Source organism: Phycodurus eques, chromosome 12 (assembly GCF_024500275.1).
Source record: "Phycodurus eques isolate BA_2022a chromosome 12, UOR_Pequ_1.1, whole genome shotgun sequence".
Lineage (NCBI taxonomy): Eukaryota > Metazoa > Chordata > Actinopteri > Syngnathiformes > Syngnathidae > Phycodurus > Phycodurus eques.
The window spans coordinates 5,643,520-5,661,793 of NC_084536.1; the positions used below are offsets into that span (position 1 = coordinate 5,643,520).

The following is an 18,274-nucleotide window of genomic DNA, read 5'->3' on the forward strand; positions in this document are numbered from 1 at the left end:
AGAGTCTTAACTTTATGACTCTCTCAAAGCAGACTTTGTGATTAATTGTTTGCCCATGCTGACCTGCTGCTGAGGCGAGCCACCCAACAGGTGATTGACAGGGAACATCAGGGCTGAGTGCATGGCATTGAAGTTGTGCTCCAAGGCGTCCCCTTGGTTGACCTCATTAGACTGCAACGAGATTTAAAACATTTTCAAGTGTTTATTATACATGTATAAATACTGTTTTTTCATGTTTATGTTGTATGTATGTGTATATATATCACTATCACTCGGGTGCTGACAGTTAATACAGCTGGTTTCATTCTCGACTGCTTATGTGTAATATTGTTGAATATTATTGATGAACATCCGCGGCGAAAGACAGAAAGATGTTGCATGTGTAGGCAGAAGTTCTGCCAACAAACACATTTGTGGTTGACAAACAGTCAACTGGAGTGGATAGATACTGTAATGGCAATGCCCATGTCTGCTTGGGCCCTTAACTTTTTGTTAGTAGTGTATGGTCGTGCCATGTCATTCTAAAAACGAATACTGTAAAATTAAAATATACTTTAAAAACCCATATATTAATAGATCGAGCCATCTTCTTCCGCTTATCCGGGGATGGGTCCCTCGCCCAAGCCACTTCGCCCATCTCTTCCGGCGACATCCCCATGCATTCCAAGCCAGACGGGTGATATAGTCCCTCAGGCATGTCCTGGGTCATCCTCCAGGTGGGACATGCCCAGAACACCTCACCAGGGAGCCGTTCAGGTCACAATGGTTTTGCCAAACTTGGACGAAACAGAGGTGGACTGAATTTTCAGAAGCCAAAAGATTTCGGCCAAAAATGGCCCAAAAGTGTATTTTCGGTTTCGGACTAAAAGAGAATGCGGAAGTTGTAGTCTTAAGCACGAAATAGTTGATAAATAAGCAATAATTGATCAATTAGATTAAATAATACATTTAGATCATTGCAACTGAGTAAAAGCCCCGTTACGTCTTAGCGGCGGAAGTGTTTTTTCTGGTCTTGTCAACTCCTGTGACTTATTCAGCGACCCGTCCCCCCCAAGGAAAAAGTAATCGGATCTATACGATTCACGTAAATGGCCGATTTTTTATTTAAAAAGGCGAATTTTGCCGCAAGGCAAACATGAAGGGCCAGGCGAAACATTGAATTTTATTTTAATGGGATTCACATTAAAAGGTCAAGCATATCAGAAAAGCATTATCATTAAACAAAACATAACCGTAAACAAATTTATGATGGTTGATATTCAGTCATATTTAAAAAAAACTATATTTCACATATTCTGCCAGGGTATGTAAACTTATGAGCACAACTGTACATATGTGCAGTCATACATACCCACTGTCATATTAGAACGAAAGTGTAGGCTCCATCTTTTTCAAAACCACTTGGTGGCATATTAGAATGAAAGTCTACAGCTTTTTCATAACCTCCAGATGGCGGCATTTATTTATTAAATTAGAAAGTTTACATACCCATGTATAATGTGCACTATGACTTTTGACAATTTTTTTGGACGAAAATAAATGCACACGAAAAATTACGTTACATTTTTTTTTTCATTCTTTGCTGCTACTGTCCACCTTGCTGCTGTATAATTAGAATTTGTTCTGTTTATATATATATATATATATATATATATATATATATATATATATATATATATATATATATATATATATATCTGTTTCTAAATACATTAAATATGTTTGAAGTGCTGAAAACGTATGCAAAGACATAACAATACAGTGCTGAATTGTTGAGAAATAGCTTAAACATCTTTTTCACCATTTAAATGTTCCTGATTTTGTAGGCGGGGCTAAGACACAGGGGGCTGAGGCTTATACTTTCTAGAACAAGTTCCCTCCCCCACTATATAAGTACAAAGTGACTTATCCGTTTAGCTTTGCTGCTCAGTTGTGAGTTAGCTGTTAGTCCTTATTATTAAAGTTTTGAGCCCTGATTTTATATACAGTGATTTTTGTTATTCATTCAAATTTGGTAGGGTTGTCAAAATTACTCGTCTCTGTGGTGTGTCGGATTTACGTGTCATTTTTTGGGCCCGTTTAGTGCGTCTCTAAACTTATGTCAGTGGCCAATCCTTGAATGCCCCCTGGAAGTCAATGATGTTTTACCTAAAATGCTAGAGAATACTTTTGAAGATACTCAGTCTTACGTACACAAGTATATATAGTAAATGAACAAGTCATTTAAATAGACACATTGCTACATCTTGTGATCGTGTTTTTTTTTTTTTTTTTTTTCCCCTTGTAAAACTTGCTGATCGGTGATAAGCCCCAGAAATCCTGATCGCGTAAAGCCTAATGGCTATACAGGGGACCCCCGCTATTCGCGGGAGATATGGACTGAGGCCAACCGCCAATATCTTTATTTATTTAAAAAAAAATAGTCTTTAAACCAAAGAATTATAGAATAAGCGGGGATATATCGACAAGAAGCATTTTAGGGGGTTGGTTCCTCCTAAAATATAAAATTATTATTTTCTTAAATCCACAAATGGGTGAATCCGCAGGTGCCGGACCACGGATATGCCGGGGTCGACTGTAGACGTGACCCAAAGCTTTAACATAGATCACCACTGACCTCAATGACAACCACTAACTTGTATATTGTTTTGGGTGTACCTGCGTGATCGTGTCTGTGAGCGGGGCGACTACGACACTCCACATCCTTAGCAGGTGCTCCTTGTTGTGCACAGAGGGGGCGCTGCGGCCAACCGCTCCCAACACGGCCTCGGCGAATGCCAGCGGGGAGGTGGGGCCCGACAGGCTGCAGCCCACCAGCGTCTGAAGGCACTGATAAAACCTACACACAGAAAGAACAAAATGTTTACCTTCAGGAAAATAAAATCCCTTTTTCTAAAAGACCGGTTCTGAAACTTTTAATACCAAGCGCCACCTCAAAAAAATCCTTGATTTGCCAAGTACCACCATAATGGCCAGCATAAAATACAATAGCATAGGAGTTGATCAAAAACACGGTAAGGGTTTTATTAATAAAAAGTATAATTAAGTTAAGAAAAAGTACTGTACTGGATTTCTCAAAAGGGTTTAAGCCACTGTAATATTAAGGACAGTTTGAACAATAACACTGCTTAAATATATAAGTATAAACTGCACAAAGTTATTCAACTAGTGCGACCAATTTTTCAGTTGGCCAGCGCATGATTCGGTCGCACCATTTTTGTGAGGAGGTACAGCATGACCATGGTATACCATACTTCTGTATGAAGAATGATATTGACTTGAGATATATTTGCAAAATATTTTCATGTGAACAAGAGGTTTGTCTACAACAAGCAGAGACAGACAAAATAGATCAATTGAAGTGAACAAAAAAAAAAAAAAAAAAAAAGGCTTTACTTTTATTTGATAATTTGTTCGACTCAGAGGGGCCACTTCTGATAGCGAGGGCTGCTAAGTCTTCCCCTGGGAAAGCCACTTAATTTTAAGCATTACCACAACCATATGATTGACATACATTTCAAAACGATTGCATAAGTATACCGCCACCATAAAAAAAAATATCACTCATGATTATTCACACTATTTTGCAATTTATTTACTAGAAAAACAAACCAATTTACCTATTTAAAATCAGTCCCAAACAGAACATGGATAAATCACAACTGCTGCAATTAATGCACTTTATTTTTGACTGTTTGTCATAACGAGTGAAATGAAAACGAGACAAAGTATGCAATCTTTGCACTTAGTGATATAGGTTTGAGATGTGATGTTTCAGGCATTCATTGCTTTGCCATGTACCACACAATGAGTACCACTAGAGGGAGCCTGCGGGTCACTAGTACAGGGATGATGAGAGCTGTTGTAGTTTTAGACACACGAATGGTCACTTGTTGTTGTTTGATTTGAATGAAAAGCCTAAATTTAAAAGATAACACGAAGTCGCATGCCGGCAAACTGCTCAAATTTATCATGAAACAAACGACTACATGACATCATTTAAAAGAAACATGCTGAGCTCGCCTGGCGTCTTCGATGTAGGCCGTCAGCATGCTGCTGTCGAAGAGGAGCAGAATGAGGAAGAGTGCTGGCGTTCCCTAACGAGAAACAACAAGGGTCAGTGGACTCCAAGTTGGCGTTACTGAAGAAAAGGGCCTTATGCTCACATTCAGCACATCCATCTTGCCCACTTGGTAGGAGGCAGAGCCGAGAACGCGCGGAGAGATGCCTTTGACGGTGCTTTCGAAGAGAACCTGAAGGAAAAAAAGTGGTAAATACAGTGAGCACTTGCCAATTTGCTATTAACTAATACACCTATTCACATTTATTTCTGTGGAACCTATCACCTATTCACTGAAAACCTCACCTATTTGCTGAAAAATGTACTTATTTGCGGAATCTCAGTGTATTTTGTTTCTGTAACAAAGCCAAAGCCCTGGCTTTGGCTTTGTTACAAAGCCAAAGCTCTTGACTGTTCTAAGATGTTGGGCAAAAGCTAAGTTTAGCCTGGGTTGTTGGGGAGAGTCTTCACTGCATGTGGCATGCTTACTTCTGGTGAATTTAAAAAAAAATCATCACCTTAAGAAAAATAAATAAACAAATGATCTGTAACCCATTTATGTTTAAGGGGGAATGTTGTAGGATGAGTTCAAAATGATAATGTATTGGGATCTTAGTTTGTGGTACAGTCAAATTTTAAACTATCACTATCATGATTTTTGTGGGTGTCAATTACTTGAGGTTTTTCGCACGGCAGGACTTGGTCGGATAACGGGGTTTACTGTAAATGGTCAAATGCTGATACTTAAATGGAGTCAGGTCACTCGGGTTGGCAAAGTTGGCAGCCCCTCAATTCTGGTGCATTTAGAGTTATTTAAAATAAAGTTGTGCATTTGAATATGATGGGGTATAGCTTTGAGACTAAGCTACCGCTGCCTTTCGGTTTAGCAGTTACACTTGTTTTCTTTTTACAGTATATTAAAAAATGCAGCTTATTCATAATTTAAATTAATTCATTTAACCATATTTTTTTTTATCATAAGCAGGGGTGGGGAACTTTACCCTATGAAGAACCATTTTCAGTTTCTATTAAGTCCGCACAGGGTACGAAGATTTATGAAACAATATGACGCAAGAATTAAATATTCATGGACGGCCAGGTCAAAACAGATTTTTTTTTAGACTGTCCAGGATGTTCCTATTGCTGATCCACAATCGACCCCCAGCCCCCCCCAAAAAAAATCTATCCTCTGCGCAATCAAAAACTTCAATCAGATGAGTAAAATCTACAATTACAAAATAAACGAAAAATAAAAATCTCCTCTTCTATTAAAAAAAAGGTTTACATTTTAAAATGTCTGTTTTAATACAGTCCACGAAGGGTTGTACAATATTATCAAGCAACAGTCAAACAGATAGATGAATATTTGCAGGTTAAATGCATTAGGGCTTCATAGAATATATTTTTTTGTTTTTAGATTTGCATGGAGCATGGCATCACTTTTTCATGGTGGGCTGGTTTTCTTCAAAATAAATAGAAAAAAGTCTAATTATTAACCCTAGCTTCTATCAAAAATCTAATTAGAGTACATTTTTACAAGTATACCTATATGGACTGAAAAAAAATGATATTTTAGAATAAATAAAAATTTGAGGGGGCATACAAATTCATGAAATAATGTAACAAATAATTTGCTTAAGTGGATGAAATGCATTTGGGCTTTTTGTAACGGTTCCTCTTAGGTTTTTATTTGCAATTTGAATTGCACAACAGGCCTCACCAAATGCTCGTGTGACTTAGGTTTTGAAAGACCATCCGTCAGTTGAGAACATAGACGATGACACTCCTACCAGCACTTTGTCTGCAGGAAGAGATTCCGAGCAGACCACGTTCTGCAGGGCTTGAAGTGTCAGTGTCAGAACGTCACAGCCGTGCCGATCCTTCTTACTTCCTACAGGCACAGAAGCCATCAGCAAAAACAAACAAGCTCCAACTATAGTCACATGACTGATGAAGAGCAGTCATCATCATTGGGTAAGAACCCCTCAGTGATTGTTTCTCTTCACAGTGGCACAAATAACTGAACGCTCAGACTTAAACTGATGACGGTGGCAGTGAGTCGGGCAGGAGGCAAGGGCGTGGTCTCTCCATCCGCCTCCAGAACGACCGGAACCCCAGACCCATCCAAGAGTGCTCTATGTGGCACCACTAGGGAGGGAACTACGGCTTGAAGAACCCTCCTCATAGTGTGGGCGCCACAACAGCATTTATAAAGAAATTTTATTTTTATAAATTAATGACCTATTTGCCCCAGGGATGCACTTTAGACACCTCTGGCAGTGTTTATAAAAATAAAAATTTAAGTTTATAAAAAAAAAAACACACATACCGGTACTAATTTACATGTTTCTCTAACAGTAACTAATTTCTACTAAGAAGAAAGTACTTACCAGACTCAATGGTCAGTGAGACAAAATGTACAAGATGATCCCATAAAAGTGCCAAAAGGGCATCTGCAGAAATATTAAGGCGAACAAAGTTTAGAATACATTTCAATTCATGGGAATTCACTGCTCATTTAAGATCATAATTAACAGGGTACATCCACATTTTAGGAAGCCAAATTTAAGACCACTATCTGATTTATTGTATCCAATTTAAGACCTCTCATTCACTAATTGTGACCATGATGGGAGAGGGCGATATGGGTTTGATATTATATTACTATATTGAGAAATTTTGCCATAGTATATCTTATGTATTCTAAAGTATTAAATATTTTTATAGTGATTGTAAAGACATTTAACTTATAAATAGTCGCAAAGTCAATGATTGCGGCCGAGGCATTTCTAAGCCTTTGGAAGGGCAGGTCTGAGGATTTAGCGTCATTTTTTAAGAATAATTAAGGGCTGAACATTGTACTGTATATACTGTAAGATCAGACATTTTGATAACCTAGTATTGTGGCAGCCGGCACGGTGCAAGACTGGTTAGCACTTCTGCCTCACAGATCTGGGGACCTGCGCCTATTTTTGTACTCATTCTTTAATGCCCCAGAATGCCACAGAAGCCCTAGCTAATAGGAAGTACTAATTGGTGTCAAGGAAGTATATGTTGAAGTGATCCATCTAGATAGTTTAAGATCATTGTATGTCGCAGAGGTTAAGCCTGAGTTGTTACCAGTAGCAGAAATGTCTTCGCTCCAAGTGTATGTTTTTGCTCTCGGCAGTAGCTATCGAAAAGCTCAATCTTTATTTTAACAGCACTAATTTTTAAATCACCTCTAGGTGTAACAAAGTACTGTATGTAAGAGTGTAATGTTGCAAAAATGAGTTTGAAAAGATAAAAGTTGGGCTGGGAGATATGGCCTTTACAAAAACTCAGATTTCCCCCCAAAATCAGAATTCCAGTTATAATAAAATAAAATGTGTCATTTTTGTCCCTGAAAATATAAACTCCCACATACTGTATATAGCACTGGAGATACCTGCCAGGTAGGTTTGAAGTTTTAAAGAAATTTTCTGGAAAATAAGCCTAGCTACAACATGAGGCTTTAATCCATGCTCCGTTACATACAGCGGTTGGTAGGTATTTAATACATCACCATTTTTCTCACTAAATATATTTCCAAAGGTGCTATTGACATGAAATTTTCACCAGATGTTGGAAACAACCCAAGTAATCCATACATACAAGGAAAGCAGAACAAATAAGATTAGAAATTAAGTTGTGTAATAATGTGAAATGACACAGGGGGAAAAAAGTATTGAACACATGAAGAAAGGGAGGTGCAAAAAGGCATGGAAAGCCAAGACAAAACTTAAAATCTATCAATAATCAAACAGTAATCCAGCCCCTTGTCAGTGCAAATGAATATCAGCTGGTTCAGTCCTAATTGATGGCCTACAAAAAGGTCTCATTGCAAAGGTGTGAGTCAAGACATCTCATGATGGGTAAGAGCAGAGAGCTATCTCAAGACCATCGCAAACGAATTGTTGTAAAACATAACGATGGCATTGGTTACAGGCACAAATCTAAGTTTCTAAATGTTCAAGTGAGCACGGTTGGGGACATAATACGCAAGTCAAAAGCCCATCATACCACCATAAATTTGCCTCGATCAGGTGCTCCTCCCAATATTTACGACAGAGGAGTGCAAAGAATAATCAGAAGAGTTGTCCAAGAGCCAAGGACCACCTGTGGAGATCTTCAAAAAGACCTGGAATTAGCAGGTACTGTTGTCACAAGGAAAGCTTCTGAACGTTCCAGTGAGCACGGTTGGGGCCATAATACGCAAGTGGTAAATGGACTGCACTTATATAGCGCTTTACCTACACCATCACAGTGCCCAAAGTGCTTTAAAAAGCCTCACATTCACGCAATCACACACACACGCAGACAGACGCATACACACATTCATACACCAAGGGGCGGGTGCTGCCATGCAAGGCGCTGCCAGGCCCATTTGGGTGCAAATTAGGGTTCAGTGTCTTGCCCAAGGACATGCGGACAGTCATAGCAACTAGTTTCTCCATACAGGAGGCGTCTTGAAGCTGTCATTGCAAGCAAAGGTTTTTGTACAAAGTATTAAATAAATACCAGTTCAATACGTTTTCCCTGAGTCATTTCACATTATTACATATAACTTAATTTATCATCTTATTTGTTCCACTTTCTTTGTATGTATGGATTACTTGGGTTGTTCCCAACATCTGGTGAAATTTTCATGTCAATAGTAACTTTGGAAATTATATTAGATAATTATTTTGAAATATATATGATATATATGTGCCTTGCGATTGGCTGGCGATCAGTTCAGGGTGTACCCTGCCTTTCGCCCGAGATTTGCTGGGATAGGCTCCAGCGCGCCCGTGACCCTAGTGAGGAAAAGCGGTACGGAAAATGGATGGAGGTACTGTATATTATTCAGGAGTGTGAGGTTTATGTCATGCCGTTTCTACCATTGAAGTGGATCAATCGGTCCATATTTCCTGCTTTTGCAGCATATAAACAGCCATTATTCGACACAGTCGACTATCGCTGCCTTCACCGGGCTCCTTGTCATATGCAAAACAACTTGGAAAAAAAGATGCCGATCATGTCTGTTTTCTGGCAGGAGTTTTCAGGCGTTCTTCCGAGTAGTGTACAGAACAACATTTGCTGCTATTTATCTCAGTTTTAAATGTTGAAATAATTTGGTCATGCTCCTCCAGTTGGTTGCAAAAATCGTCATGACCCCAAAAACTTGAATTAATCAATGAATCGCCCAGTCCAAGTGTTTTAGGATCATAGTTTGGGGTTCACTTCCAGTTTAAACCATGAGGAGGCAATTATATTCATTCCTGGGTCAGTGTCATTTAGTCACGGTTTGCAGTTCAACCACAATTAGGCTGCAGGGTGTTTGTTCCCTGATAACATTTAAGTACCCTGTTTTTGACTCTCCTGCAATTTCAATTTTATTTGTATATATTCCTGTTAATTCCAATGCCAATTTCCCAAATTCAAATAATTGTGCAACCCTAGTTGATTTTATATTGAATTGAATTGTTCTGCCAACAAAGAAAATGATGCGCACCTGGCGCCTCCTTGCCGACGTTGTTGAAGCCGTCTTTGATGTTGGAGATAAGTACAGCAGCGTGTTTGCTGAAGGAGGAGGCAGCATTCAACAGAGGATGCTTCAAAGGCTCTAGAACCAAATAAAAAGTCTTTTATTGCAGAGTGTAGAGGGCTGATGCTCCAGTATCATTTCAAGTAGTAGAGTAGTAGTGGTTAAGTCGAGGACTCACCGAGAGTAAGGACCAGCTTGCTCTTAGTCGCTGTGGCGACCACCTGAGGCCCCAGAAAGTAGTGCAGCAGCATTTCCAGGCCCAGCAACTTGATGGAGGGGAAGGAGGAGGGGAGCTGCATGCTGGAGTTCAAGTTAATTCGTGACGTGTTGGGTGTCAGGCTGTTAACGCTCAGTGGGCCTGCTGGGACGAACATTGCCAAAGTTCAAAACTATCCTTAAAACCACATATTACATTGAACCACCAGTAAAACATAGATTCAACCATGTTGTCATGGAGGAGTGGATGGGGACTGAACCACTCACCATTACAGGACAAGGTCAAACGAATGTAGTCATGATTCTGATTTGATTTGGGCAATTCTGTACCAATCTTTGACGGGCCGGATGTGGCCCGTGGGCCGTAGTTTGCCCACCCCTGTAACTAGTGGATCAACTCTTGTCGCCGATGTTGCATGTGCTTCGCCGTTCCGCTGGGACCACAACCTCAACACGAAAATACAAAAGACCAGTGCAACAAATACGACACTGGCTGATCTGATGAGCAAAAAATGTTGCTTAAACGTAAGAGTAGCAATAGAGGACGTCCGCTCCAGAGGTGGGTAGAGTAGCCAAACATTGTACTCAAGTAAGAGTACTGTTACTTGACAATAATGTGACAAGTAAAAAGTAGTCCTCCAAATAATTACTTGAGTATGAGTAAAATGTACACAGTGAAATAATTACTCAACAAAAAGCAACCCAGCCCCTTGTCAGTGCAAATGAATATCAGCTGGTTCAGTCCTAATTGATGGCCTACAAAAAGGTCTCAATGCTGCCAAGGTGTGAGTCAAGACATCTCATGATGGGGAAGAGCAAACAGCTGTCTCAAGACCATCGCAAACTAATTGTTGCAATGGTTGCATTGGTTACAGGCGCAGGCGCATATGTAATCTGAGCGTTCCATTGAGCACGGCTGGGGCCATAATACGTAAGTGGAAATGCAATCATACCACCATGAATTTGCATCGATCAGGTGCTCCTCGCAAGATTTCTGACAGAGTGTGGAGTTTGCATGTTCTCCCCGTGCCTGGGTGGGTTTTCTCCGGGCACTCCGGTTTCCTCCCACATCCCAAAAACATGTGTGGTAGGTTGATTGAGGACTCTAAATTGCCCGTAGCTGTGTATGTGAGTGCGAATGGTTGTTTGTTTATGTGTGCCCTGAGATTGGCTGGCAACCAGTTCAGGGTGTACCCCGCCTCCTGCCCGAGGATAGCTGGGATAGGCTCCAGCACTCCCACGACCCTATTGAGGATAAGCGGCTCAGAAAATGGATGGAGTACAAAGAATAATCAGAAGAGTTGTCCAAGAGCCAAGGACCACCTGTGGAGAGCTTCAAAAAGACCTGGAATTAGCAGGCACTGTTGTCACAAGGAAAGTTAGTGAGTAATGCATTCTGCTGCCATGCCCTGTATACACGTTCGGCACACAAGACCCCATTGCTGGGGGGGAAATTTTTTTTAAAAAAAGCAGGTCAAAGCTCATTTAAAGTTTTCTGAACAACATTTGGACAAGCAAAGTAGAATATTGGGAGAATATAGTCTGGTCTGATGGGAGCAAAATTTAAGTATTTGGATGCCATAATGCACACCACGTTTGGAGGAGAAATGGCACTGCACATCGCCCTAAAAACACCATACCAACAGTGAAGTTCGGAGGTGGGAACATGACGGTGTGGGGCTGATTTTCAGCAAATGGTACTGTTATTGAATGAAAGATGAATGGACAAATGTACAGAGAAATTCTTGATAAAAATCTGCTGCCATCTACGAGGATGATGAAAATGAAACGAGGGTGGACATTTCAGCAGGACAATGATCCAAAACATACTGCCAAGGAAACTCAATTGGTTTCAAAGAAAAAAATAAAGCTGCTGGAATGGCCCAGCCAATCACCTGACTTGAATCCAATCGAAAATCTATGGAAAGAACTGAAACTCAAGGTCCATAAAAGAAGCCCACGGAACCTTCAAGATTTGAAGACTGCTTGTGTGGAGGAATGGGCTAAAATCACATTAGAGCAATGCATGCGACTAGTTTCTCCATACATGAGGCGTCTTGAAGCTGTCATTGCAAACAAAGGCTTTTCTACAAAGTATTAAACAAATAGCACTCGGCGTGTTCAATACTTTTGCCCCGTGTCATTTCACATTATTCCACATAACTTAATTTCTGATCTTATTTGTCCTACTTTCTTTGTATGTATCGGTTACTTGGGTTGTTCCCAATATCTGGTGAAATTTTCATGTAAATAGCACCTTTGGAAATATATGTCGTGAGAAAAATGGTGACGTGGTAAATACTTATTTCAGCCGCTGTATTTTGAGTTAGCAAGTGTTCCCTGCTGATATGTAATGTTTTATGCGTATATTTTACAAACAGACAGGCTAAAAGTCACCCTATTCCCGCTGAAATAAAACGTACTGGTTTTAGGTGTGCTTGGTGTTGCAATGCCATTTTGACCTCTGGCAGGGGTGGCGGGGGCTGAGACAGCTTCAGATCCAATGGTGCACTGTAGCAACGGGAGTGACACCTGAGAAGACACAAACCAGTAATTATTACATTTAAAACTGAATCCAATCCAAAATGGAGACTTAGGAATAATTAAAAAAAGGGAATCTACCAGATCGAAGTGTGGCGACAGGTTGGGCCCGAGTTGGACCACTAGATACCACCACACCTCCACCTTGGTGAGCAATAGCGCCTCCGTCCGGATATTGATTGACATGAGGGGCTGCATGAGAAGTTTCATGCGCTTTGCACTGCAAAGGATGTCTTTTGGAGACAACACTACAGTTAGAGGAGCTCAGAAGGAACAAGCAAAAAAGGAGGCCGATGCGCACCTGGATTGAGAGCAAAGTTGTCAATCAAACTCTTCCAGGCGATAAAGGCGATTTTCTTGACAGTGGGAGAGGAGCTACGAAAGCCGAGCTCCTCCAGATGGAGCAGCGAGTTGATAAAGGGCCCTCCCCGGTGGAGCAGCTTCGGAGAAAATATGAGGTGTTCAGGTTTCCAGTCATACTCCACCACCATACAAACATAACAGCGAGATTCAAACCTGAATATCGTACAACCTCTTTGACTCTAGCTTAACAGTCAACACAAAATCAACAGGGCCCTTGCTTACACATAGCAAAATAACTACTTGAATCAAACTCAAGTGCTCCAGTGTAGAGCTGTAAATGGTCGATTGAAGAGAAGACAAAATTGAAACTAAAATAAAATACTCGATGCAATTAATGTACTCTATTTGTTCAAATAGTGGCCTCTAATTGAATATAAGCCGGTCCCCAATTAAACATCCACTCAAAAAGATGTGCACCACACCTCAAAGAGCTTCCCATTTTACCATCAGGTAAAACAAAAAACAGATGGTTTCACAAGGTGGCAGGAATGACTTTTACTATGCATGTGTTGTGTTGTGTGCACCACATTTTTTTTTCTTCTGTAGAGCTATTCACAGAATAACACACCTGGGTGTCCATTATGCGCAAACGTGACATCTGTAAAGTTTAACTTGACTGTAGGTTTATGCTTACGCGAACAGAACTAACCCCTGAAAGTTTGAATCAAAGGTGAGTGGTCTACGGTAGAGGTGTGAGTACCAGAATTGTATCTTTATCATTCAAAAAAGTAATATGAACAATTGTACCTTCCCAAGTAGTTTGACAAATAATGGCCAGAGCTTGAGGACGTTCATTTCATTTTTGGACATGAAAAGCTTCTGCAGCTCTGGAATCAGTTTCTGTGAAGACCAACGGAGACCATATGCATCATTTTATCATTAAGGTCAACTTTAACCTTCAGAGGATGTTACCCACCGTGGACATCAAGGGCTCAATGATGGCAGCCACTTCCATCTGTTTTTGCAGCAACAAAGGCAGGCCCATCTCCATGGCAGCGGCCGCCCGCAGGCGCACCTTGGAGGCTGAGTGCACCACCAGGGGGATGACGAGCTTGGCCCAGCACACAGCCCACTCGCCCATCTGAGCTGGAACCTGCTCCAGCAGCCTACAAGCACCAGGAAATGACAAGATCGTAAACATTCTATTTCTCCTTGAGGATTTAAAAGGGCAGCTGTGGCAGAGTAGCATGCCGCCTGATACTTCAGGCATATTGCGGTTCAGACCCGCAGGTTTTGAGCAGCAGACAAAGATTAGGAAGTGAATTTCAGCTTATCCCGTCCATTATGAGGGAGAGAAATGCCAACACTTTGGCAGTCGGACATGTTTAGAAACCTCACACTCACTTTCTACCACAGCCCGCTCAGTCCACAAATTAGTCAATCCTGGTTGACTGCACAAGTGTTTTTTTCAAAGTACTGAAATCCCATCCACCTGATTTTAATGGAACAGCTGAAAATGGACAAGCCCCATGAAAGTCACCTGACGATGACATTTACGGCCTCATGCTCCATGACGACAGACGGAACTTCGCCTTTGCTCCAAACCCTCTCCAGCGTGCTCAGTATGGACGCCACCTGAGTGGATCAATAATAACATGAGTATAGCGCTGCGCCAGACAGCGTCGCCATAGCTCGCGTCAGTGCTAACCTTCTTGCCCACCATGTCGGCGGGGAAGCTCTGTTTAGAGATGACCCACAAGGCTCTGGTGCAGGTATTCTTTTCCATAGACTTGGACACCACGGAGCAAAGCGCGGACAGGATTTCTGCGGTTAAAGTTTCTGGGAAAACAGGAGGATACAGTGATGCCTTGACTTACAAATTTAATTTGTTTTGTGACCACAACTGTAACTCAAAAGACTCATCTCTCAAATCATCTGTCCCGACTGTAATGGAAGGAAACGTCAATCCCCTCCAGCCCTCCAAAAAACAGCAACAAAAAAAAAAATTATGTAGCGTGTTTTTTTTTTCTTTTTTAGGAAAAACACCACCTTACAATATTGTACTTTCTAAAAATATACAACAACAACAATAAAAGAATTAGTTTGTCCATCATGACTTCATGCCAATCGACATGGTGCTGCTCCTGGTGTGAGCGCTTTGGCCACCAATATTTACCTAATAAATAGATGAATACTCTCTTCTAAGCGTGTAAATTACAGTAATAGACATTTTCTACAGAGGATAAAGAATATAAGCTTCGTTATATTGTCTCTACGGGTGTTACTGCACCGTTTGTATTCAAATAGCCATTGATTAAAGTGTTACAACTACTCTGACATCGATACTAGTTAAATCAACCAAGTGATGGCTCGTAACTCGAAAAACTTTTGCACTTGTAAGTCAAATTAGTCATTCCCGTCACGCCGGTAGGTCGGTCTGTCTTTCTTCTGTTTGTTCTCTAGGGTCCAATGCAATGCAACTTTAGGGAATGTTGACGTTTCCATTCTAAATAGGTGGCTAGTCCACATTTCTGTAATACTCTATGCAAACTGTTGTGCTGAGTGCTCTTGAGGAGGTTATTGTTGGAGATTGCGTTCGGCCAGAATATATGCATGATTTTATGTAGGCATGACTTGTGAAAGGCAGACAGTTTATGGGTGTCTTTGTCGTCTTCCAGCATTCAGCACCATAGAATAGGGTTGTTGTAAGTCAAGGTACCACTATAAATATGTATTTAGATAATTATAGCAACATTTCAATCACACATTTTCTTTTAAAAATAAAACACGGCATTTGAAACTTTTGAACGATGGATGTGAGGATGAAGTCATTTCTAAGGATGATTAGGGCCTTCATTTGTCTTTTTAATTTGAATGCAAGACATTTTAAGCAGTAAAAAAAAAAAAAAAAAAAACCTCACCTGACACTCCAGAGACAACATGTGAATGGTAGACACAAAAGCCCAGAGCTTGTAGGGCTGCTTGGCTCAGCTCAGCATGCGGACTGAATACATGAATCTGCAGGCAATACCAAGTGGCAGCGGTTAGCTGGCAAGCGTAGCTGTTGAGGTAGAACTTTCCACCTTTAAATTTAAACGACTGACCAGGATGGCGCTACCCAAGCAGGAAAAGTGCTTTGTGACAGCAGGAAGAAACTGGCGGCCGTTTTCTCCACTGAGCCGACTGCAAAATAGTAACAGGAAAATTATACAAAAGAGGAAACAAATTTGATGAAGAACAAGGAGAGACCTACTTGGCGATGGTGAGGTAGGCGTCGGTCTGCTCAGAGCGTCCAGCGGTGCTGTCCTCCAGACACTCCAGCAGGGGGACGATGCTGAAGGTGCTCGGAGGCTCCGCCGACGCCATCATCGTTACTCGCCAAAACCCGGCCTTCACGAGTAGGATTTGGGTGGGACAATGTTTTTCTTTTTTTTTTTTAAACCGACTAAAATGTTTGATTTGCTTGTTTTGTTATGATGTCACGACAGAAGGGGACCAGTGATAGTGAAGATAAAGAAAATGTTTTATTTTTGTCATCATTGACTAGCATGATGCCCAATTCAAATTTTTTGTTGATTTTTTTGTTCCAATCTTTTTAGATATTCGTTGACATTAGAAAACCAAATGCAACTTCTATGTGGACAGAACGAACCAGTGACGTCAAATTGTGCTTATGCACAAACACAAAGTGCTGACTGTTAACGGGAATAAATACGGTCCCACGTGTACGTCTCATGATGCATTTGTGACAATTTCAATGGTTTGAGCTGACCCAACCCTAATACTAGTAACTGCGGTGCTATCAGGTCTTTACAGGTTTTATAAATTTCTGAAATATGTCTGGACCAAGGCTTTTGCTATTTTTGAGTGACGAAATCACCTGTTTCATTTCTAATTTCCTGATTGATGATTCTAATCCCTCCGCAGATGACTTTCATTTTATATCTTTCAGGTTAAAAGTGCTCTGTATGATTGCAGAATGGATTTGTATTCTTATATAATCATTTATAAAACTCCGCAAAGGCCCCAGCTATTTGGCTTGGTTTTGTGGCCATATTTGGTTGTGATTTTCTGTACTACATTGAAAGATCGATACCAAGTCTAAAGTCAATATTTTGCATGCCCGGTTTCCACCCTTACAATATTTTTTATTTGTGAAACTGAAGCTTCAAATAATTTCGTATAATGAGGCTATTAAACTGTCTATAGGCTAAGCATTCATCTCCACTTGAGTAAATGTCTGACCCATGTGTCAAAGGGTGAGTATTTAATTTAACTATAGAGTTGTTTCTCTCTTTTTACACTTGTGTGAGGAGTGATACTAATGTTAGTTTGTGTCGTAAATATTAATCGTTCATTAATTTATACATTCTGAAAGACAAACTTTCATCTTAAGGTTATTTTTGGATCCAAGGCTAGATTTACACTGCAAGTTCAATTTCCCAATTGAAATTTAATGCCAACATACTATTTTTCTATATCCATGTATATTTTTCAGGACAACTGTTATGGCTGTGTTTACACAGACAGACCAAATGAAACAACCCGCATGCGCCAATGCTCAAGTTCGAAACTCAAGCATCAACACCATGCAGTAACGATACAGAAGTAGACAATCCATCAATTGTACAAATCTTAAACGCTGCATAGCGGGTTTTTTTTTTAAGCCAGGTCTGACTCATTGATTGAAATGAGGGGAACCTCTGCATTAACTCCACTGGTCAGCATTAGCAACTTTCCGTATTTATTCCTCAACGCACCTCTATTTTAACATACTTAAAAGGTATTTCAGTGTCTATGCTTTCTCAGTACTTTAGATTTACAAAGGTTATTAGTTTGTATGTGTTTACATGTGTTTTTTGGTCAGAAGTGTGCATGCATTTGGCATCAAAGTATTTCAACTGTGTCAAGCATGCACTGACAGGGTATATATCAGATCCGTTTTACGCTGCACTCACATTTCCAGATGATATGTAGTGGATTTTCATCAACATTTGAAAGAGGCCGGATTCGACCAGTTTGTTTCTTTACACTGCCTCGACCCATATTTGATATTATGCCACTTGAGGGCAAAAAAAAAAAAAAAAAAAAAAACTGAATTGTGTTACTTTCACCATGCAGAACAACATTTCTTTCCCCACACAAATATGTAATTTTCTTACTCCTCTTCCTGTCATTTCAACAGGAATGTATTTTAACTCATTATGGACAAAATGCTCACGATTTCAGATATCAACACGTCTTTCCCACATTTAAAAAACAAACAAAAAAAGGACAAATGACTTTAAGGGACACTTAAACCACAAATAAATGACATACCTCTCAATTCAACGTGAAGATTCCTTCACGAGATCCAGCGCTGTAAACGAAGTCATAAGGAGTCAACCAAAGTCAACTGTGTAAAACAGTTCAGGTGCTAGTTGACGCTATCACATTACACCAGTCGCATTTACAGCCATTATCGCATCACGAAGACCAAAAAGAATTTTTAAAATGTTCAGTTGAAAACGCAATTTTCTCTCATAGTTAGGAAAAGAAATACTATTTACCATGGATTACAAGTTTTCAACCACCTAGCACATTTTACAGATGCTAGCTAGAAAAGT

The 18,274-nt window shown here is 40.3% G+C and overlaps 1 protein-coding gene across 4 annotated transcripts in view; it reads right to left on the reverse strand.

Moving 5' to 3' along the window:
• The window catches only part of rif1 (replication timing regulatory factor 1), a 31,336-nt gene that overhangs the window by 12,632 nt on the left and 430 nt on the right, over positions 1 to 18,274 (reverse strand). For 2 of the 4 annotated variants that reach the window (XM_061691426.1, XM_061691429.1), the window contains exons 2-20: positions 17,988 to 18,027; positions 15,922 to 16,058; positions 15,773 to 15,851; positions 15,590 to 15,686; positions 14,377 to 14,507; positions 14,209 to 14,303; positions 13,645 to 13,834; positions 13,476 to 13,568; positions 12,667 to 12,805; positions 12,447 to 12,598; positions 12,248 to 12,356; positions 9,787 to 9,969; positions 9,576 to 9,686; positions 6,451 to 6,513; positions 5,851 to 5,951; positions 4,167 to 4,253; positions 4,024 to 4,097; positions 2,659 to 2,839; positions 64 to 171 (exon numbers count right to left, since the gene is read on the reverse strand). In XM_061691426.1, the coding sequence (XP_061547410.1) occupies positions 64 to 171; positions 2,659 to 2,839; positions 4,024 to 4,097; positions 4,167 to 4,253; positions 5,851 to 5,951; positions 6,451 to 6,513; positions 9,576 to 9,686; positions 9,787 to 9,969; positions 12,248 to 12,356; positions 12,447 to 12,598; positions 12,667 to 12,805; positions 13,476 to 13,568; positions 13,645 to 13,834; positions 14,209 to 14,303; positions 14,377 to 14,507; positions 15,590 to 15,686; positions 15,773 to 15,851; positions 15,922 to 16,037 (2,109 nt within the window). In that variant the 5' untranslated portion in view covers positions 16,038 to 16,058; positions 17,988 to 18,027. Of the gene's footprint in view, positions 1 to 63; positions 172 to 2,658; positions 2,840 to 4,023; positions 4,098 to 4,166; positions 4,254 to 5,850; positions 5,952 to 6,450; positions 6,514 to 9,575; positions 9,687 to 9,786; positions 9,970 to 12,247; positions 12,357 to 12,446; positions 12,599 to 12,666; positions 12,806 to 13,475; positions 13,569 to 13,644; positions 13,835 to 14,208; positions 14,304 to 14,376; positions 14,508 to 15,589; positions 15,687 to 15,772; positions 15,852 to 15,921; positions 16,059 to 17,987; positions 18,064 to 18,274 lie in introns of all 4 variants that reach the window. The other 2 variants (XM_061691428.1, XM_061691427.1) reach the window with 2 other exon arrangements.